The 22,709-nt window shown below is 39.4% G+C and overlaps 2 protein-coding genes across 3 annotated transcripts; one reads left to right on the forward strand and one right to left on the reverse strand.

The window, feature by feature from the left end:
- The first annotated feature begins 1,752 nt into the window (after positions 1-1,752).
- Positions 1,753-8,207, forward strand: LOC141755949 (uncharacterized). Of its 2 annotated transcripts, none has more exons than XM_074615318.1 (7): positions 1,753-1,929; positions 2,400-2,717; positions 3,690-3,986; positions 4,133-4,249; positions 5,481-5,506; positions 6,141-6,212; positions 7,623-8,207. In XM_074615318.1, the coding sequence occupies exons 1-7, from the start codon at positions 1,875-1,877 to the stop codon at positions 7,725-7,727; spliced, it is 990 nt and encodes a 329-aa protein (XP_074471419.1). In that variant the 5' UTR covers positions 1,753-1,874; the 3' UTR covers positions 7,728-8,207. The 2 variants fall into 2 exon arrangements, with proteins under 2 accessions (XP_074471419.1, XP_074471420.1); XM_074615319.1 differs by having other exon boundaries at positions 2,403-2,717.
- A 636-nt stretch (positions 8,208-8,843) lies between these two features.
- Positions 8,844-22,502, reverse strand: LOC141755951 (cytochrome P450 2K1-like). The gene is made up of 14 exons (XM_074615325.1): positions 22,125-22,502; positions 20,035-20,197; positions 19,013-19,162; positions 18,733-18,893; positions 18,413-18,592; positions 11,302-11,481; positions 11,002-11,164; positions 10,750-10,899; positions 10,500-10,660; positions 10,164-10,343; positions 9,639-9,780; positions 9,356-9,540; positions 9,131-9,272; positions 8,844-9,046 (listed from the first exon to the last, which is right to left on the reverse strand). Exons 1-14 carry the CDS (start codon positions 22,320-22,322, stop codon positions 8,859-8,861), a joined length of 2,343 nt encoding a protein of 780 aa, XP_074471426.1. The 5' UTR covers positions 22,323-22,502; the 3' UTR covers positions 8,844-8,858.
- Between the last annotated feature and the right edge of the window lie 207 nt (positions 22,503-22,709).

Consider the following 22,709-nt stretch of genomic DNA (forward strand, 5'->3'; position numbering starts at 1 on the left):
TGTTGTAATAAACTTTTATACTCCGTAAGGACAACTGAGGCTCATGTAGTTTGTTCTATTATTCATTCTGTAAATACTGCCAAGACTTTCTACAGTTTAACAACACATAAAAAGCCTGTGTGACCTTATTTCAGTCTTTTGTCAAGAAGTGAGTAAAGTAAACTCCTATATGCTGTACACATTTGTATTATGTTGCAACACAACATAATATCTCAATTTATATACCATAATATATAATATCAATATCTTATTTCACCAGTTGATGCTGTTGGTCAACTGGAGAACAAGCTGTTAAAACAACACAAAGAAGATCCACTAGATGGCAGGAGAGGACTTTACAACCACAGAGAGAGTTTCCCAGAGATTACGAGGAACACCTGAATGTATAGTGGTACCTGGTGAAAGAAAACACATTCATAACTTACATTTGTATAATTCAGTATTTGCCGTTTCAATGCAACCGCTGCAGCTTCCTCGCCCTCCATTTTCACCAGTTTGAAATAGTTTGGTGACTCCTCCCTTTCTGCTGCTGTAACATGCCTCTTACATGTCACATTAGATACAACAATTCAGCTTTAATAAATTGATAGTCGTTAGGTGTACATATTTGTGTTATTTTCATATTTAAATGTGGTTCTTTTATATATAATATGTAATACTACAGTATCCAAGGTAACCATGGAGCTATAAAAGCTCATCACTGGGGGAGCAAGTCAGACCGGGTTTATATCTCCCAGGTGAGTGTGTAGATTTTAATCTGTAAATATTAATATATAGTCTACAGTATGTATAATGTATAGTCTAAGAGACCGGGCTTGTATCTCCCAGGTGAACAGGTGAACGGGTGAACGGGTGAACGGGTGAACGGGTGAACGGGTGAACGGGTGAACGGGTGACCAGGTGAACGGGTGAACAGGTGAACGGGTGAACAGGTGAACAGGTGTCACGCAGTGCTTGTAAGCAAATAAATCCATCTTGAATAGACATCGGAGCCGTCTGCGGTTCGTTGGAGTGTTACGTTAACCGTCAGCCGTCGGTCTACAGTCAAACACAACGCAGAGACTGTCGGCTGCCACCGCTATCAGCGGTACAGAACAACGTTAACGGGGCCGTTATGAACTGTGTATAGAAGTTAACTGAAGAAAGACCTCCCGGTACACTACGGAGCAAAGAGGGCGACCGTTGAGGATGAGAAATGTCCAGCGTTCCTCACTCAACGTTTTGATTACAACATCCGGGTACTTTGAGTGCATACTGCATTTTACCACACATCTCAGTGTGAACACACTTGTGCACTCAAAATAGCATGTGTTGTTATTCTGTGTTTGGTTTCTGACCAGACATGGAACTTCCTCTTTTGATTACATCACTGAAATGACAGAATGGAAATGACAACATTTCTATGTTACCGTGGAGCAACGTAGAACTAAACGTTAGGTTTGATTCAGTAGAAAAACTGTTAATTAATCATGGAGTTTGTGTGTTTTAATATATTAGGCCGGGGGTTGGACCGGCCTACTGGAGGCTTTTTAAGTTTACAACATCTTGACATTTGGAGATTTTTGAGGAAACCTTTGTTGAGTCAAGTTACTTTAAATGTACATTCAATCATTTAAACCACTGAATCCGTTCTATTTGAGTCATTCTGCTCAAGACGTTTATCAAAACAAGGAAGTAAAATGCTCTTAAAATGGAATTTCTTTATAATTAAAGTGACACAACTGCAGTTCACATAGAAGTGATTGCGACAGGCTGAGAGGGTGAAGCTGTTTCTCAAGTCAGTAAGTCAACCACAAAGAGGAATCAGCACCATCACATACAGATCTGTTAGCAGAGAAGAAAAAGCTCACACAACGTCCGTCTGCTGACAGAGAATGGACACGAAATGTCTCCTGGAATTAATCCTTATTTTTGTGCTTCAGTTTGAAGGTAAGCCTCTGATTTCTTATTCCTTAATCATTAACATAATTAATACTTTTTCTTTACTATTAGATAAATGTTAGTATACAGTGTATATATATATATATATATATATATATATATAGACTTCAGCATATGCAAACGTCAAGGACAGAAAGGTTGACAAAAGTAATGATCAGTCTGTTCGCTCTCTGCTAATGTGATATAATATTAAAGTATTTACGTTATGAATTGATGCTGCTATAATACAGGTGCACACAAAACAAAGACAGTAACATCAGATGTGCAGATTTTATTTGATCAGAGTCTGAACCTTTATCTATTCTTAACGTCTGTGCTGCTTTTAGCTGTATTAATCTCCCAAAGAGCCCAGAATTCACTATTTAACTGAGACATAAATGAAAATGACTGTCTCCATGCAGATGATTTTTATGTGTAATTTGTCATTTCTTACAGAACATGTGTTCTTTTCTTTTCAGCAGGCATCAGTGGAAAGTTCAGCTATCTCTATAACAGAACTGGAGAAGATGTCATTCTGCCCTGTGCCACCGCATCATCCTCTAACCCAACATGCTCCATCGTTTCATGGCTTTACAACAGAGATCGATCTCAGACTCTCATTGAGGCTGAGAAAAGAAATGTTAGAGAGAGCTCAGCCCGAGCTGACAGACTGAGCGTGGACACTAGCTGCTCTTTGGTCATTAACAACATCACTGCTGAGGATGCTGGTCTCTACTTCTGTCGGCAGGGGAGGGACAATTATCATGATGCATCTGTATTTCTAAGTGTTCTGACAGGTGAGTCTCATTTCTTGGAAAAATCATTTAGATCATCAAAAGGGAATTCTACTTTTGGCACCTTTTGAGTAGGGGTGGGGGAAAAATCTGTTCACCTTTGTATTGCGATTTTTTTGTATTTTTTAGTATTTTGAAATAGATGTTTTAATGCCAGAATCGATATATTTGCTTCATATGAGTCTATGTGGAGGTAGAAGGAAGTTACCGCTTTTATTGTATCACGGTAACGTGGCGGTGGAGCCGGCCGTCGCTCTCGTCTCCGTGGTCAAATGGGCCGACGCTACGACTGTAGAGCACCCAGATACTGACATTTGTGTTCTCTGCATTGAAACGGCCCCGATGGAGCTGACCATGGATGGATAAAGAGAACGGAGCTGACGGGAGAGCTAGAGACCACCTTGGAGAAGTTACAGGAAGTAGACACGTGTGACCACGTCTACTTTTCAAAATAAGGTGTTAACAAAAGGAACAGTGTATACAGTATATACAAAAAAAAGAAGTGTATATATATATATATATATTTAAATACACACACGTGTATACTTCGTCTAACTTCTCCAAGGGGATCTCTATCTCTACTCAGACTACAACAATAAAAGCGGTAACTTCCTTCTACCTCCACGTAGACTCAAATGAAGCAAATATATCGATTCTGGCATCAAAACATCTATTTCAAAATCGTAAAAAATTAAAAATATCGCGATACATTACACATACACTTTGGAGCACCATTAAGCCTCCTTCCCGACATATCGATACAGTATCGCAAAACATAATACTCGTGTTTCGATATTTTCTTACACCACTGAAAGGTCTTGATTCCATTTGGTTCATGTTTTAACTCAGTAAAACAATGATGACAGAAGATGGATAGAAACTTCAATACAGAGTCTTGTACTGTAGTAAAGTTACTAACTTAAAATAAAAGAAATGTTTATGCTGAGTTAACAGTTATCTCTTGTTTTCTCTCAGTCTCTCCATCTCCACCAGACGCTGATCCAAACAGGGACGATGAAGTCACATTAGAGTGCTCTCTGTTGAGACACGTCAACCTCAGTCCTTGTCAAAAGAACAGCATCCGCTGGTTGGATGAGACAGGAACTGTGCTGCATGGTGATGTCGTCGAGTACAGTTCCCTCGGACAGAGGAAATGTGTCTCTAGTCTGACTGTGAAGCGTCAGAGTGGCCACAACAGGAAATACACCTGCCAGCTGGTTAATGAACAGAACAATGCAGAGATACAGGCTGACTACACACCTGACTTCACAGGTATCTTATTATTTCCATAATCATCAAGTAATGAGACATTTAGATTTTGTATTTTAAGAGGAAGTGTCACATATTTTCAAATAAGTGAATTGCAGATTTCGTTATGAATTGAATTGCTTCGGCTAACTGATATCCTCTGACCACAGATCCCTCTGTTGATCAGACCTACATCATCATCGGTGCAGCGGTCGGGGCGGTGGGAGTGCTGGTCGTCATCGCTGCTGTTCTCATCATATACAGGAAGAGAGCCAAACGGACAGAGGGTCAGTAAAACCCAGCAAGTACAGTGCTTGTTTAAATATAATACGATACACATAGCTATGGTTGGACTCTGTGACCGAAGATCTATATAATGATAAGTAGTCACATTGAGCCCAGATAACGATAAATGTAAGGATAACTATTAATATTCAAATAACAGTGCACACTATTTATTGTCTGTGCGTTGACTGGCTTGTTACCTGTGACTGGTCGTTGTTCCACGTAATTATATGAGATTCAGATAATGTATTTAGTTAAAATAAATAAATGCATAGTCCAACTAGTCCATTATTTTCTATATGAGGACACCTCAGAGTGCATTATTGTCCTTACACCATAGCCACCGTCATTGGATGTAAAGAATTGAGCAAAAATTGACCATAGAAATAGAATAGGAGTAGAAGGGACATTCCCATTCAAATCAACGTAGCAGGATGGTCAGAGCGACGGCCATTTGTATGTGTACCGTTGCCATAACGGCCGTGGTAGTGGGCTAACTTCCATATAAACTAAACCGACTTACGGAAAGGCGCGGACTCACTGAGGTGAGGTTTTGCAGTAACGACTCAAACGTGATGCGGTGGAGTCGTAACGTTACGAAGCACAGAGAGCCAGAGCAAATTAGTCCAATTTAACAACTTAATGCTTCATCCACACACTCTAGTCACAGCGAGGAGGAAAGCACAGAGCTATCGCCAGATTAGTGACAATACATTTTCTGTAATCAGTGTAACATTAAAGCATCGTAGAATTAGAAAGCTAGCCATCTGGCTCGCTAATTCCACCTCGCTTTAATGCATTAGCAAGCTAGCTGGCTACACACACCAAGCCGTCGGTCGTGCTTTACTGACGTGTTCTGTCATCACCATAACAACTAACAACAATCGACATTTTCTTTTGTACTGATCAAATGACCACAGAAAACAGTTCCATATCCGTTCTTCTGCTATTCTATATTTGTGGAACTGACTTTGCACTAAGTATACTGTAACATCATGTTGCTATGGTTACCTGTAGTGTAATATACCTTGCAATATTAATACAGTACAGCAAATGAATATAAACTGTTGACCAGAGCTACTGTATATTTGAGGTGACCCAATGTCAATGGACTGATGCCAGCCAATCGAAAGCAAGTATTTTCCATGTCCTCGGTATAAATGATAACATGTTTAATGTACAGAATGATGATGTTTGAAGACTAATCTTTGAAATTTTCCCTTTTTGTTCCAGATGTTCCGAAACCAACCCAACACCCTGTAAGTAAAATGTATTGATACTAATCTATCTGGATAACATGACTCGGTAAAACGGATCAATCCAGATCTATTCATTTCATTTGAGTGAAATCTTTGCAGTCAGCATATTCACTCCATTTTTGTGAATTGTGAATCAGAATATTTGAAGTTTGGTTTGCAGACATTTTAGCCCTGATGCCAGATCGTTATAATTATTATGTATCCCGGTCCTGGATGGTCACAACAATGAAGCACCATCTCTGGCATTTAACTCTAACTAATTTCATGACAGATGAATGCCAGAAAAATAAAAATAAAAACACCAAAGAGAAAAGTGAACTTATCTTATTGGTGCATGTAAAATAACCAAAAACATATTTACTTATACTGAGAAGTTCAGATGAGTTCCATTAAACACAATAAAGTTTATGTAAAATCCAAAAATAGCTCATTACAATGATGAAAACCAGTGCTCACTGCTGCCACTGGTGGTCACAAGATGTATTACAGCAATACTGATGTAGAAGGTCTATTTCTCTCCCCTGTAAAAGCATGGGCATTTTTATATAAAGTTAAGAAATACTATTGCATGTAATAAATACATGTGTGCACTTAATATTTGTACTTTATTAACCACTGTGTTGTTTGCACTCAGGATGAGCCAGAGAGCAATCTGACCTATGTCACTGTTAACCATGCTAACCAACAGGCCTCTCCTTACAAAAAGGTGAGTGACCTGATACACCTGTATTTATTCAGCTGTGGTTTTCTACTTCTATAATGGCTTAATCTTAAATTTACTTTGCAGTGCAATTATGGAATGTATTTTATTAAGGTACTGATGTATTAGGAAAGAGAGACAACTGGTTGCTATGTGTGTTCAATTGTAAGACAAAACGTGTCGGGTGCTCTTGGAAAACGGGTAAATCCAGGCACTCCAAAATACCAAAACAAGTGGCAACAAGGAAGAAAATATATTAAAAAGCCTTTATTGTAGTGGCTAAATCATTTTTTTTTAAATTGTTGTTGATACCACATAGGTGAGTCCACATTCGCTTTGTCTGTTTGTTTTTAAGCCCTGACGAAGACCTACAGTGGTCAAAACATGTTGGCGTTTTAAATGATTTAGCCACTACAATAAAGGCTTTTTAATATATTTTCTTCCTTGTTGCAACTTGTTTTGGTATTTTGGAGTGCCTGGATTGCCTTTCTGTTTGTACTGATGTATTACTTACACTATATGGCCAAACGTATGTGCTCACATATTTTTTGTTGATTTTAAATCTTAATGCTACAGACTAAAATTACATTACAGACAATTGCATGTTTACAATTTTATGGCAACATTTTGGGGAAGACCCTGTCCTGTTTCAACATGATAATGCCCCCCATGCACAAAGGCAGCTCCAGCTTTTATTTGGTGTGGAAGAACTTCATTAGCGTGCACAGAGCCCTGACCTAAACCCAATTCAGTGCCCATCGTATTGTAATGAGATGTCCAACATATGGTTGTATCTGTTTGTGTGTCCGTATACTTTTGGCAGTGGAGCTTCATTTTTTCATTTCCAAGTTCCTGAAAACTTTTTTTTCCCATATAATGGTTGGTAATGTGAATGAAAACAAATGACTCACCAGAAGATAGACAGCTCAGCCATAAGATTACTGTAAATATAGACAATTTTGTAGTTGAAGCTAGGGTCGGTAATGTTGAGAAACTAGCAAGAGTACGCTAGATTTAAAAAAAATTATCCAACCTAAAAACCCAGCCCAGTGTTGCCAACTCTTTTCCAATGAAAGTAGATGGCAGCACCAGCTCCAAAAGTCCCTAAATCTAGCGAGAAAGTCGGCAAGTTGCAAACACCGACAGCCCGTCTCTTCAGGCTTTCTTCCAAAGCCACTCCCCCAAAATATCATTATGAATGTAAACAACAAACAGGCTATCGTCATTACAGTCCTTCGACACCCACAGATAACAGATTTTTTTATTTTCTTTGTTTGTCAGAGCATTTGATTTATTAATGCTGTTGGGATTTAATGAGAATTTCAACAAATGTAACAAAAAATGTTTTTGAAGAACGCTACCGACCCTCGTTTTAATGGTGTGAATCGTGTAAAGCGTCTGGTTTGTGTCATACAGGTCAAAGAGGAGGAGGTGACGTATTCTACAGTCAATACTGTGGTGAAGCCGGAAGCAGACGATGATCCCAGCAGTTTCTACAGCAGTGTCAGCAAACCAAAATAAATCAGAGGAAATGACACTTCTCATAATTATAAATGTGTTTTCTGTCTGTTAGGGAGTGGACTGTTGGATTTGTGCCTCAGATTTCTTATCAAACAATTGTTTCTAGCTTGTGTTGGACTTAAGATGGTTGTTCCATCTAACTGCACGCTCTTGGTCATCTATCTATAATAAGAAGTTCTTATTGCTTTAGATTGCATCTTTGTAGGTAAGAAAACAGATTGACAGAAAAAGCTGCCAAGCATTACAGTCCTTTTTGGGTTTCATTTTTTTTCCAAATGTTTAAGTTCAGATGTCCTTTTTGCAACTTAAAAATAATGAAAAGTCAAATGTGTTGTTGCTGCAATAGATATTTTAATTTGTGAACAAATTGTTGCATCATAATGTGTGATTTATGTTATTTTGCTGCATTTTATTATGTTGTAATTTTGTGTCATATTGCATTTGCACTGCTACGATATCCATTAAAAAGATTCAATTGGATATTGTTCTCCGTTGTGTGTTTAGCTTGTCAGTAGGGATGACTCCATACCACTTTTCATGTCCTGTACCGATACCACAACCTTGAGTATCTGCTGATACCGATACTTATCCGATACCGTCTTTTTACCTCTCTTAAAAAAACGACTTATTACCACTTGTTACTTTGCAGATTCAGTTTATTAATAAGAAATATAATGAACCAATAAGTGATTATGTATTATTATAGATTAAACTAACCCAGCAGTATATAAAGTCATTAAAGTCAACTCCACATTTACCTGCTGCAACATTAAAGTAATGAACACATTAATGCATCAATAATTATAATACAATAATATTATATATCTCAGTCCAGTTAATAATGGATCGGATTATACTTTTTTTTTTGGACCAGTACTGATACTGCGTATATGATCGGCACATCTCTACTTGTATTATAAAATACTCCCTTGACAGTATTTCTTTCTGTCTCTTCTTTGACATTTAAGCTTGAACTTGTTTCTGAATCTTAAATCATATTACTGATTAACAGCTGATCAATGCTGCATCATTTGTGATTCACAAAAGCAGCTACATAGTTTACATTGTTCTACATGTATGAAAATCAACTCACTGAGACTTGAATCTTACTGCCAAGCAGCGTTTTCAAGCTCACATCCGGGGAACAGCACTCAGTTTACGGGGTGAAGGGTTCAGGGTGAGGCCCAAACATGGAGTCAGATCCAGTTCATCCTCTGAAACTCCAGGAGGAGGAGTGAAATGAAACTTTTGCAGGAGGCTGGCGAAGAAGATGAAGAGCTCCATCATAGCCAGACTCTCTCCGACACAAGCTCTGCGACCTGATAGAGAGAGAGACCGAAGGAAAATATTCATCACATCTGTAGGGAAGAGAACATCAAGAAGTGATGGATGAATTCACCAACCTGCAGAAAAAGGCATGAAGGCTTCTCGCTTGACGAACTTCCCATCTTTGTCCAGGAAGTGAGCAGGATAAAAGCTGCGTGGCCTCTCCCACTCACTCTCATCATACAGGACAGATGTCAAGAGAGGATATACTGTGGTCCCCTGTGGACAACACAGCAATTCAACAGTTTGCTATATGTGGTGTTGCCGCTTGCAGCTTTTTTAGGTGTTTTATTCAGTCTGACCTTCTGAATGAAGTGACCCTGGAAAGTGATGTCTTGGCTCGTTTTGTGAGGAAGTGACATGGGGACGATGTTGGCCAGTCTCTGCGTCTCATGGATGACGGCGTCGGTGAAGGGCAGGTTCTTCCTGTCCTCGACCTGCACCTGACGATCTCCTATCACCCTGCTCAGCTCCTCCTGGACCTGGTCTGGAAGATGACATTGTTTTTGTTTTCATGAAGATTATTTTTTGTGTTGGTAAAGCACATATTGTTTCTTGGATTGTTTGTTGTATAAAGCTCCTTACCTTGTATTTTTGGATTCTTGGCCATAAACAGAAGTCCCCACCTCAGTGTAGTTGCTGTTGTGTCAGTGCCAGCAGAAAAGAGATTAAGAACCGTCTGCAAAAGGTTGTCATGGTGGAAGTGACTGTTGGTAATCCCAGATTCCTGCAGGTAAAAGATGAATCAGTGCAGTTATTCAAATAAATCTGATCCAAAACTTTGAGGGATTTTGTTGTTGTTGTTTTAATGCAGTAGTAGTGATGGTGGAATGGGTTGCACTCCATTCCTTGTCACTGATAACTCTACTGGGTGGAAACAGTCAGCTTTGTCAAACAGAAGGAGTCACTGGATGAAGAAATGAGGGTCTGATGAGGATGTTGCATTACTTCATTTGAAGCTGTACACCACATCACCCTCAAATGTGGGAATCAAAAGTGGAACAATGTCTACTTTAGTTCAAACATAATCTGGCAAATCTTAAATCTTCTTAAGTCTTAATAACAATGAGCATGATAGCATTTCTGATAGGTCATGGTACGTTTCCCAACCTCAAGATTTTGCATTCGGACAAGAAAGGTGTCCACAAAGCATCTGCACATCTGTGGATTGAGGGTCTCCTTCAAACGACTGAACAGCTGTAAATTATGTTTGCCGTTGGCAGTAGACAACATCTGGATTTCCTTCATGTCAGCAAACCATTTACCGATCCATGGGAACATGTTATACACCTGTTAAAAATAAGTATGTAATAAGACAGAACGTTTTTTAACAAGCAATATGAAAAATTACATTATTTCTTCAATTCAGTTGCCCCAAGTTGTGCATTGTGTATATTAAAATCATAATGCTTAAAGTTTAATATCAATAAATATATGAAATGACACCTGTACTGACGGGGAGCCCACAAGATGAATGCCTCTGTTTGTTCGGTCTACCAGAGATGTAAACTCTGGATCATTATATTCAAATCTGCTGCCATAAACAATGGAGCAGATGATATTAGAGACTGCGTAGTTTACTGGTTGGGTCGTATCAAAAGCTTCTCCTGCAACAAGGGAAACAGGAAAAACATCAAAATCAGGAGGATGGAAGAAATGTTGCTCATCATGCAGTTGGATATAATAAATCACTTGCCTTTATATTTCTTAAGCACCTCTATGAGGTGGTCACATTCCTCAATGATTTTGTCTTCAGATGCCCTCTTGCCCATCCCAAAGTCTCTGAGGTTCGTCAAAGCAAAGCGCCTCATCTCTTTCCACGAGTCACCGTTGGCCCATAAAAGCCCTGAGATTAAGTAGTTCAGCAAAATATGTTAAACCAAATTAGGTGATTATGGGCAAAGGCTAAAAACATTAAATGGATAAGTATTTGAGCGCCTTTCCTTACCATGTCCTTTTTGAGTGTCTTCCACAATTTGCATTGGATCTCTGTCTCCAAACACTTCAGCATGATTGATGAGTTCCTCCTTCACCGTCTTGTATCCTGCCAGAACCACCACTTTTTTGGGTCCCATGTAGACGGTGAACACTGATCCATATTTCTTGGAAAGCTGAGACCAGTGGCATAATGTCATGACATTATCTGATATAAGACACGCTCAGGAGAAAGAAAACAAGATGCGAGAGCTGCCAGAGAGGCAGAAACAACAAACCCTACAAGAAAGCTACTCTGACAGCACTACCTCACCTTCAGTAATGTGTTGTAGGGTCTCTTGAGGTCAAACTGCAGAAGGTTTCCGAGTAATGGAAGTGGTTTTGGTCCTGGAGGTTCCTTCCTGTCCTCCTGGGAGCTGAAGCTGGAGGAAGAGACGAGGTAGACGAGCAGCAGGACCACCAGAGCCCCCACCAGGGAGACAGAGCTGGAGGACTGGAGAAACAGATCTAATATCCCCATGACTTAAAAAAAAAAGTGTCCTGAAGTTGCTACTCCAATGACGAAATAAATTTCCTTGGAGCCTTTAGCTTTGTGAGCGTTTTGAGGAAGAGGGAGGTCACAACTAATATGATAACCCTAGTTTGGTAATGTTGAAGCAACTCAAAGCACTTTAAAGTTAGGGAAACATCATCGTCTTGGTTAATTATTGATAAAGTCAAGCTGACCTGACAGGATGCATAAACATCAATATGTAACTATGCCAGATTCTTTCCATTAAAGTTAAAGTCCTTTGTGTTGTTTACCAATTAACCACTGCCACCTTCTTACAACTTCTGTGCGGTACAAGAAGTTAACACTTCATGGACTGGAAAAAACACTGACAGTGGACATAATTAATCCACACAGCAATTATTTCTTTCCCCAAATGCATTCATCTAAGAACATATATGAGAATATAAACTTAATTTCTAGTAGATAGGGTTGCACCAGGACAATTTGCAGGTTTGAGTTCGAAGCAGTCAGGATGAGGTCAGCTCCTCCATGTTTAAGGCGAGAGGTCCCGGATTCAAATCCCGGACGAGCCCCCATTTGTTACGTTCCCCCTAGCATTTTTTTTTTTTGCCTAAACCTAAAGAAGTTGTAGTTTTATAATGCAATGGAATGTTTTTAGCAACAGTTACCATCATGTTCACTACAGATATGACAGAAACTAGGACAAACAAGGACTCATGGCCAAGTATCCACACAAACACCTCATGTACGCACAGACGACCTCAGATGTATCCTTTATGTAGATATTGTGAACCCTGGTAAATAATAAACTTTACTGGATCAAATTTATAGCTTACCTTGAATGACTTTACATCAGTGGCAAAGATCAGCATAATAAAAGTTTTATATAAGGTTTTAACTTTGTTCTCTGTCACCTTTCATCCTGCATTATCTCTAGGTCTTCCTTATCGACATCTTTTATGCTTCAAATGCCAGACTTCATATTCATCATTATGATTCTGATAAACAATAGCCCCATATAGGCAAAGTCCAGAGAAGAAAAAGCAATGGGGGGAGAAGGTGTGAAAACTAGGCTGAGATCTTTTTTGATATGGGACATGAGTTTTACAATTAATGTATTACATACCCGCTTGTTTTTCCTTTTAAAATGGTCATTATGGTAATTGGCCTACTGTCCGCTGCATTGGTGGGAAATGACAAGAATTATTGAGGGTCATTTAATAGTAGTAGGAGAAACCATGCAAGTGCATTTTCATAGAAAGAATCTCTTAAGTGCAGCATTGCATCTGTGCTTTTTATCATCGTATTTCTGCTGGTTTCATCAAACTGTGACCTTCAGTGCACGCTGGTTCAGTTTTGAGTTTAGTGCGAAGTAGTTGGGGTGACGGTCTACACCTCCAAATCTGCGGATATAGCACGATGGCTTTCCCTCTTTGTGATGAAAACAACTTTGCTGCATCCAAATGATGGACTTAAGTTATCTCTGGGTCTTGTTTAGGAGGATCAGATGGAGTGAGAGTCTGACACAAGGATTGGTGCAGCATTTTTAACTTTATTGTGGATGTTTATTGTGGTCAAATTGAAGATTATACAAACAATATAAAATATTGCATTTGCAGTCTGCACCACAAGTTACAAAACAGATTTTTTTTCAGAGCTTCAGAAGAAAGTCCACTGCAAGGACCTGAACTGCTTTTGTGCAACATTGTGCTCTACAAATAAGCATTAAACTTGAAATTAAGGCAGTGGTTCAACTTACGTTTTCTTGATTACATCAGTGGTATTAAACAGAGTTCAAGGACCGGTGTGTGCTCGATCAGAACTAGTTTGAACAAAATCAAAAGCATTTGTAGTTGTTCTGAACGGCGACATTTGAAAAGACCTCCTTAACACCTTAACCCCGCCCACGGACCCACCGTTTACAGTAACGATAGGCTACTGTAGGTCCCATGACCCATTTACGCCGACCTGTGAAAATGCATCCATGACAAAACCAGAGAGCTTTCTTTTGCTCTCTCTCTTCCTTCTCCACCAGAGGTCAGCTCTGCAGCTCTGAGCTATGGCTTATTAGCAACAGACATAAACACATGAACTTCTTCTAAGGAAGCAGTTGTACTGCATGCAGTATAAATGTGTTATTGTTTCCTATTCTAAAATGGTGTGTTTAAATCTTACTCGCATACTGGGGTCCCTAAACAGTCTTGGAATTACATAAACTGGGTCTCACTGTAAAGCTGAGACTCTGATGGATCCAATGAGCCCAACTGCATTCATGTGTGATGATGTTAGTCCCGATAGGAGCCATTTCATTGTAGTGAGATCCATTTTTTGAAACTTGACCTCACTGTATAAAATGACTTGTGGGGACCTCTAGGATAATCACAGCCTCATGAAACTTTACAGCCACAAACTAGAGACCTAGAACATTCAGAGGATGGATGGATCAAACTAGAGACCTAGAGCATTCAGAGGATGGATGTCTTTCCTAGCTAGATTGACAATAAGGGGGTTTCTGAGCAGTTTACATAACCCAAGCACTCGCCATCCAATCGCTGAAAAATGCAAATTCTTGCAGAAATCTCCACATGTCAAAAGTGTTTGATCCCAAATCACAGCATGGTGTTTTCTATGGTGTTCCTCAAGGTCTTGGTGTCTTAATGTGGTATTTTAGAGGGATTATTGATCCTTTTTATCAATTCTCCAGTGGTAAAAAAAAAAGGTTAAATTTAGCACCATATCTGTGTGACAAATGGTATCAACCCCAAAAAATTGCTCAGAAGCCCTCTAATGTCTTTGCAAACAGTTGCCTATTCACACATCCAGCAAGACCCAGAGCAACATTATGGTAATCAGAACTGGATGGCTCTGACTCAGGATGGTGACGGTTAATTTCTAACCAAAGCTTCACTGTGAACAGTGACAAAAATGTGCAAATAATCCAGGGTAAGGTTCACCCGTGATGGACATCAGGCTTGAAAATAGACGTGAACTTTAAAATTCCTGACCCCTTTTATAACTAAATTTACTGTTTTGTTTTGCATCTTAAAAAAAAGACAAAGTGTGAATGGCTTCATTTTTTTTCAAGTTACGCACATTGGACTTGTCAGCATTAATGGCAAATGGCTGGTTTATCGTCTTGTATCCTGCCAGGACCACCACTTTCTTTGGTGAACACTGATCTATATCTCTTGTAAAACTAAGAGCAGGGGCATAGATTTTCTTGCTTGTTTAACACACACATGTGGGAGAAAGCAGACAAGGTGAAGGAACTGATATCAGTGCAACTGTCTGGAGAGCAGACACAACACACCGACTACCCTAAAGGAAAACTGCCCAGTCATGGTCTTTACTTCAGTAATGTGTTTCAGGGTCTCTTGAGGTCAATCTGCAGCAGGTTCCCGAGTAGGGAGTAGTGATTCACTGGATAAGTCTGTCCACTACAACTTGTAAATCATTGTGTGACAAAATAAATCAATGTTAGTAAAAAATTATTCAAAACATAATTATTCAGAAACATTTGAAATTAAACCAATTTAAAATCACCTCTGGTAAATCACGGCTACTATGTTCTTGTTATTTATAGTTTCATATTTCAAAGATCAGTTGACACTCGGTTTATGTAACTCATTGTTTTTGTTTTATTTGGATCAGACAAAGAGAGAGTACAGAGGTTAAATGAAAAATTGAGGTAAAGTCGTACCTGGGCAGTAAAGCTAGTAAGGTAGTAAAGATATTAAATCTCTAAAAGATCCAAAGGGAATGGAATAATCTAGTTTGCGGGGCAGATCATTCTATTTAGTCTCAAAGGTGCATTGGACCTGAAACTAGTTTACCGATTAGCACGTACATTTGGGATATCCAACGTTAGTTATTAGATTGCGTACTCTGAAAGATGTGAGATCATTTGGAAGCTCTAATTTCATTATTATTTTGGTCAGTATTGAGATCACGATTACTCATTGACTTTGGAAACATCATGACTTTAGAAAGAACATTTTGTAGGTTACATTTTCTTTAAGTTAAATCCATCAATCTGGTGCTCTTTGAGAGCAAAATTAATAGGATGTGCTGGATTTATAAGATAAAACAAAATGAGTGTCATTGCAAAAATGAATGCAGCACAACATTAATTTTATGTTGATAATCTTGTTTTCATAATCGTTGGAAGCAAAAATCGTAATTGAAATTTGATTAATTGCACAGCCCTACAATTTTGTTAAGTACATCATTGATATTGAACTTATGCAGTAGTGTTGCACGGCATATAAAGCAGAACAAATTAGAATCTACTCTCTTGAACTGAGTTGAAGTCGTGGCAGTGGGCCAAGCAGCATTTTCAAGCTCACATCCGGGGAACAGCACTCAGTTTATGGGGTGAAGGGTTCAGGGTGAGGCCCACACGTGCAGTCAGATCCAGTTCATCCTCTGAAACTCCAGGAGGAGGAGTGAAACGAAACTTTTGCAGGAGGCTGGTGAAGAAGATGAAGAGCTCCATCCTAGCCAGACTCTCTCCGACACAAGCTCTGCGACCTGATAGAGAGAGAGACCAAAGGAAAATATTCATCCCATCTGCAAGGAAGAGAACATCAAGAAGTGATGGATGAATTCACTTTAATAACATAAATTAATAAAGAAATTAAGACAAATACATGAAAATGTGTATTAAAAGAAAACAAGCACCAAAGTGGGCTGGACAGCTTCGCATCAGACTCTTCACGGTTCATTATTCGCTTAAAGCTTAAATCAATCGTGCCAAAAATGTACAGATAATCCGAGGTTACGTTGACAAAATGGAAGTGTGAAAATATGCATTTTGATATTTGCCTCTGGGGAGCAGAAGTGACCAAGTAACATTCGTCATTGGGGTTGTTTCAGTAGTCTAAAAATCTCAAACATCATACTGATGTTTTCTGGCCGTATTTTAAGCTATATTAAGATGTATTTATATTGTACTGGGCAGTAAATTCACAATTACACAATATTTGAAGAAAAACAAAGCAAAGGAACTTCTTCCAAAGATTATTTTCTCCATTCTTTGTATTCAGAGAATATCCATTATGAGATGGAATAATAATCTAAAAAGGGGGAGACAAAATCTCTTCTTTTTAAAAAACCAACAGATATGAGATTTCTTTTCGACCCTTCTTTTTGTTTGTTCATTACGTTAATCTTGAACTTTTTAAAATATTCTAGTTTTATTTTGGTTGACTTCTAATTTATTTTTAAATTTAAATACAATTAGCGTCCCTTTTCCTTAACAATGTCAATAAACACATAATACAAAATATTAAATTAATTGTAAAATAAAATGAAAATTAAAGACAAAAACAAAAATAGATTAACGAATTTGAAAAATATTATGGAACAGAAATAGATTAAGAATAGAAAATATTGCAAATGATTTGTTTTTCGTACATTATGTATATTCTCATTTTTTATTCTCTGCTCATCTTTTAACCATTAGTTTATTCTTCCAAGTCATCTTGGGTCCTCCATATTAGGTGTTTTATTCAGTTTGACCTTTTTAATGAAGTGACCCTGGAAGGTGACGTCTTGGCTGGTTTTGTGTGTCAACATGGGAACGATGCTGGCCAGCCTCTGTGTCTCATGGATGACGGCGTCGGTGAAGGGCAGGTTCTTCCTGTCCTCGACCTGCACCTGACGACCTCCTATCACCCTCCTCAGCTCCTCCTGGACCTGGTCTGGGAAAGACTCTTGTCTGTTTTTATGATGAGGATTTTTGTATTGATAAAGCACATATCTTGGACCGTATGTTTAAGTCTGTAAGCCGTGCACATCTATAACTCCTTACCCTGTATTTTTGGATACTTGGCCATAAGCAGAAGTGCCCATCGGAGTGTAGTTGCTGTCGTATCAGTGCCAGCAGCAAACAGGTGCTGCACTGTCACCATAAGATTTTCATTGTGGAAGTGACTGTTGGTAATCCCAGATTCCTGCAGGTATAGATGTATCAGCACAGTTATTATTAAGATCAATGTGATCCAAACCATCAACGTTTCCCCTCACCAGACACACCAGCTGGAGTTGCTGGTGTTAAGACAAGTTTTTCTAAATGTGCCTTTTGACTAAAAAGATCATTTTATGTGATGTGCACTATGTGGTCCAAGTGGGACTCAAACATTAAAGGTCTTGTAAAGGAAATTCAGAGATTAGTTTCAAAACACATTATAAATGTTGGAAAGTTATTACTGAAAACGTGTTGCAAAGACTGTGAACATTGTACTTCTGGATGGTAGCATTAGACCGTTAAACTGTTTTTCGCCAGTTTTGTGTTCAGGATTTTTTAGGCGGGGCTGAAATCATGACTCGATGACGCACTGGAGTCATCCTTAGCATAACCCCACCCGTCTTCACAAACCTGGTTTTGGAATGGCAAAATAGAAACCCGTGACATTATTAAGTATTATCTCGGCAAGCTCAGTCGGTGGAGCAAGAAACTATTACTCCCAGGGTCGTAGGTTCGAGCCTCACGTTAGACATTCTTCTCTATCTCCTTTTATCTGTTGTCTTTTTTTGTATTGTATTTTCATGATTGTAATGGGGGCTAGCCGGCGCCAGGGAAAGGTCCCGCGAGGGGATCCTCCCACATCAAGCTGCCGTCCCTAACCCGCCGAGTTGAATCCCCCAGGCAGACTGCCCGACGGGGGGCCGTTACCGGCCTCACACCGTCCCCAGGCTGAGCCTCGATCAGAAGAACTCAGGCACCTGAGTGACACCGGGCAAGCGGTCTTCCCTACGCCACATTTCCCCACTCTGCCTGTCGGACGGGGATTGATGCTGGGCTCTTCTTGTTTTACACAGACTTTAACAAATCAATTAAAATATAATGTTTTAAATCAGAAATTAAATATACGATGAGATCAATTTAATAGATGATACTTTTCCCAACCTCAAGATTTTGCTTTCGGATCAGAAAGGCGTCCACGAGGCCTCTGCACATCTGTGGGTTGAGGGTCTCCTTCAAACGACTGAACAGCTGTAAGTTCTGTTTCCTGTTGGTAGCAACTATCTTCTGGATTTCCCTCAAGTTTGCAAACCATTTACCGATCCACGGGAACATGTTATACACCTGTTAAAAATAAGTATGAAGGTTTTAACAAGCGAGTGAAAATTTACGTTATTTCTTCAATTCAGTTGCCCCAAGTTGTGCATAGTGTATATTAAAATCATAATGCTTAAAGTTTAATCCTAATAAACATGAAATCACACCTGTACTGACGGGGAGCCCACAAGTTGAATGCCTCTGTTTGTTCGGTCTACCAGAGATGTAAACTCTGGATCATCATATTCAAATCTGCTGCCATAAACAATGGAGCAGATAATATTGGAGACTGCGTAGTTTACTGGTTGGGTCGTATCAAAAGCTTCTCCTGCAACAAGGGAAACAGGAAAAACATCAGAATCACAGATTTTTTTCTGCAACATCCAAAAAAGGTAGATAATCACATTTCATTAAAAAATAAATATATATATATATATATATATTTACCTTTATATTTCTTTAACACCTCTATGAGGTGGTCACATTCCTCAATGATTTTGTCCTCAGACGCCCTCTTGCCCATCCCAAAGTCTCTGAGGTTCGTCAAAGCAAAGCGCCTCATCTCTTTCCACGAGTCACCGTTGGATGTTAAAACCCCTGAGATTAAACACGTTTTTATTAGGGCTGTTAATTGATTCAAATATTTAAACGCACTTAATCTGGTGATTGTCCATAGTTAATCGCAAATTTATCACATTTTTTATCTGTTCAAAATGTACCTTAAGGGAGATTCATTGAGTATTTAATACTCTTGTCAACATGGGACTGGGTAAATATGCTTGCTTTAGGCAAATGTATGTATTAAGGCTGTCAAAGTAAAAATGCAAATTTGTTTTAACGTCACTAACTTCTTTAACACATTAACCCAATTTAATTTTAGGGTTGTAGCGGGTTCAGTTTTAAAGCTAGAGTGAAGATACTGGTATATGAAACCTAAGGAATCCATTGATATCAACCATGTCAGTGTGCTGACTTGACTATGACTTGCCCCAAACTACATGTGATTATCATAAAGTGGGCATGTCTGTAAAGGGGAGACTCGTGGGTACCCATAGAACCCATTTACATTCACTGATCTGGAGGTCAGAGGTCAAGGGACCCCTTTGAACATGGACATGCCACTTTTTCCCTTTCCAAAATTTAGCGTAACTTTGGAGCGTTTTTTAACCTCCTTTTTCGACAAGCAAGTCTGACATGGTTGGTACCGATGGATTCATCAGATTTTATAGTTTCATATGATACTAGTATCTTCACTCTTGCTTTCAAACTGAGCCGCAAAAGTTGCGTTAATGCGTTAAAGAAATTAGTGGCGTTAACGCAAATTTGTTTTAACGCGTTATCACGTTAACTTGGACAGCCCTAACTTTTAATACAAAAAAAAACTGGGAATGGGTAAAGACAATAAACATTTACTAAAAGTCAAACAGAACAGGTAAAGGATTTAGTAAAAGACCTCTTTCTCCTCTTACCATGGCCTTGATAATTTTCGATGAGTATTCGTGGTGAATTTTTTTCACCAAACTCATCAGCGCATGTGACGAGTGCCTCCTTCACCGTCTTGTATCCAGCCAGGAACACCACTTTTTTGGGTCCCAAATACACCGTGAACACCGAGCCATATTTCTTAGAAAGCTAAGAACAGGGACATAATGTCATGATGGTTTTAATCAAACAAACACATGAGAAGAAAGACAATGTGATTGAAGGATTATTGTGACTGGAGAGCAAACACATTAAATTACCCTGAAGGAAAATGTTAGCGCTGTCATTATACGGGTAGGAAAACGGTTTAATTAAGCATATTTCACAAAGGAATAATCATGTTCTTCATCGGTATTGCTTCAACCGCCCATTGCTCATTTATCCATCAATCACAGGTCATGACGTCAGTGTAAGAGCAAGCATTAAAACAATCTTAGCCTAAAGTTGTTCAGATAAAAAAAATCCCAAAATTCATTATCGGGTATCAGCGATTAGCCAGTTTATGCATCTGATCCAATACCATAAACTATTAACCCAGAAAAAGATCAACCATAAATGAATGAATCTCCGCCGCTCCGAGGTGCCTACACTGTGCTGTCGCCCTGGAGGTATCATGGCTGCTACTGACTGCTACTGTTTTAGAGCAGCGAAGAAGAACTGATTGCAGGTAGTTTGTCACGTGACAACAACAGTGCGATGGTAGTGGAGAGCCATTTGGTAATATTTCACAGTAGAAAATCCAACAAGTAAAACGGCAATATGTCCAGGATGTAAGGCTTCCGTTTGGAGGCGTGGCGGCACCATAGTAGGGGTGTGAATATTACACCCTGCAGGACAAACACCCAGGATGTCCACTGAGGAGACAGCTAACAGAATTCAGAATACGACGGTACGACGGAATATTAGGGCCACATTGAGGAAAAAAAATGAATCTGAAATTTTGAGAATAAAGTCATAATATCATAAAGTAGTAATTGTATGTGTTATTTTCTTTTTCTCGTAAAGTTATGACTTTATTCTCGTAATATTCTGACTTTATTGTGTAAATCTCAGATGTGTTTTCCCTCAATGTGGCCCTAATACTCCGTAGTACATTGTCTCTTTGGCCCTCACTGCATTAGACTTATATCCTATATACTTAGACTATAAACTGAGTTACCTTCATCACAATGATCAAATGTTTAGCGGCTCCAGACAGGTTTTTAGTTTTTGCCTAAAAGGGTTCTTTAGATAGTAAAGGTTGCTGAGCCCTGGTCTAACCTGAGCCAGGCCATGCTATAATAATAATAACTAAATATATATTTTTTTATCACGCTGGTATCGGATCGTTACTTGGTATCGACCGATACCGTAAGTTTGGGTAGGGGAATCGGTATTGGGAAGGAAAAAATGGTATCGGAACATCTCAATCTTATGTCGGGCCCACACTACACGAGAATCAAGCCCATTTTGGGCCCGATTCTTCCCGATAATCGCCAGCAAAGCGTTTTTTCACATCCCCCGATGGGCGCTGAAGTCCATCCTGATTTCAAATGGTAAATATTAAACATGTTGAATATTTACGATCAGATATCCAGTTGTGTCCTCGGGAAACCGGCGGACTCAACTGAATATCTGATCGTAAATATTCAACATGTTTAATATTTGTTCAATAATTTAATTTAAATAATTTGTTGATTATCAATATGTCCGATGGGACATCCCGTTGTGGTGGGGAACCCCGAGGACGGCCGATGACACAGTCACGTAGGGAAAGAACGACAGCTAACGCATGAGCTAATGCTAAATGTGGAGCATAACGTAGTAGTGAGATGGAGCTCAGGAACGGAGGAGCAACCTGTTGATCAGTGTTTATTTAACGTGTCTCCATGACGACATCCATCCATCCTTCCTCAGTTTTCACTACAAAGTAAAAACTAACATCACTAATTCTTCCTGCCCGTCGTTCGCCATGTTTGTTGACACTAAAGTCACCTTTGATTGCCAGAGATGTTGCGAGAGTCGGGACTCCTGTCGCTCATGAATGAATCTGTTAGTGTGTGCTGTTTGGGCCAAATCGTCCCTGTCATTTCCTCACCTTCAGAAGTGACTTGTAGGGTCTCTTGAGGTCAAGTTGAAGCAGGTTTCCTAGTAATGGAAGTGGTTTTGGTCCTGGAGGTTCCTTCCTGTCCTCCTGGGAGCTGAAGGAGACGAGGTAGACGAGCAGCAGGACCACCAGAGCCCCCACCAGGGAGACAGAGCTGGAGGACTGGACAAACAGATCTAATATCCCCATGATATTAAAAAGAAGTGTCCTGAAGTTGCTACTCCAATGACAGAATAAAGTTCCTTGCAGATCCTTAGTGAGTGTTTTGGGTGAAGAGTCTTGTGTGTCTTCAGGTGGAGAGTAGTCAGAGCCCAATGGAGGGACACGCTGTCAGAACCAGCCCACTTCCTCTTCTTCTTCTTGTTGTTGGGTCCTTTGAGGACAGCGATCTTTAACTAATCGTAGTTACACATTTACAGCAGTATTGTTTTATGTCATGTTAGTTGTTACATAACGTTTATGTATTGTGTGTGTGTGTGTGTGTGTGTGTGTGTGTGTGTGTGTGTGTGCGCGCGCGCGTGCGTGCGTGCGTGTGTGTGTGTACTTGTACAGCTATCTTTATGAGGACCAATTTGA

Source organism: Sebastes fasciatus, chromosome 18 (assembly GCF_043250625.1).
Source record: "Sebastes fasciatus isolate fSebFas1 chromosome 18, fSebFas1.pri, whole genome shotgun sequence".
NCBI lineage: Eukaryota > Metazoa > Chordata > Actinopteri > Perciformes > Sebastidae > Sebastes > Sebastes fasciatus.

Coding starts and splice junctions, on each gene's coding strand:
- LOC141755949 (XM_074615318.1), top strand. CDS start 1,875: ATGGACACGAAATGTCTCCTGGAATTAATCCTTATTTTTGTGCTTCAG. Junction 2,718..3,689: donor ATTTCTAAGTGTTCTGACAG/GTGAGTCTCATT, acceptor GTTTTCTCTCAG/TCTCTCCATCTCCACCAGAC. Junction 4,250..5,480: donor GAGAGCCAAACGGACAGAGG/GTCAGTAAAACC, acceptor TTTTTGTTCCAG/ATGTTCCGAAACCAACCCAA.
- LOC141755951 (XM_074615325.1), bottom strand. CDS start 22,322: ATGGGGATATTAGATCTGTTTGTCCAGTCCTCCAGCTCTGTCTCCCTG. Junction 10,661..10,749: donor GGTGCTTAAGAAATATAAAG/GCAAGTGATTTA, acceptor CCCTTGTTGCAG/GAGAAGCTTTTGATACGACC. Junction 9,541..9,638: donor CAAGAATCCAAAAATACAAG/GTAAGGAGCTTT, acceptor GTCATCTTCCAG/ACCAGGTCCAGGAGGAGCTG.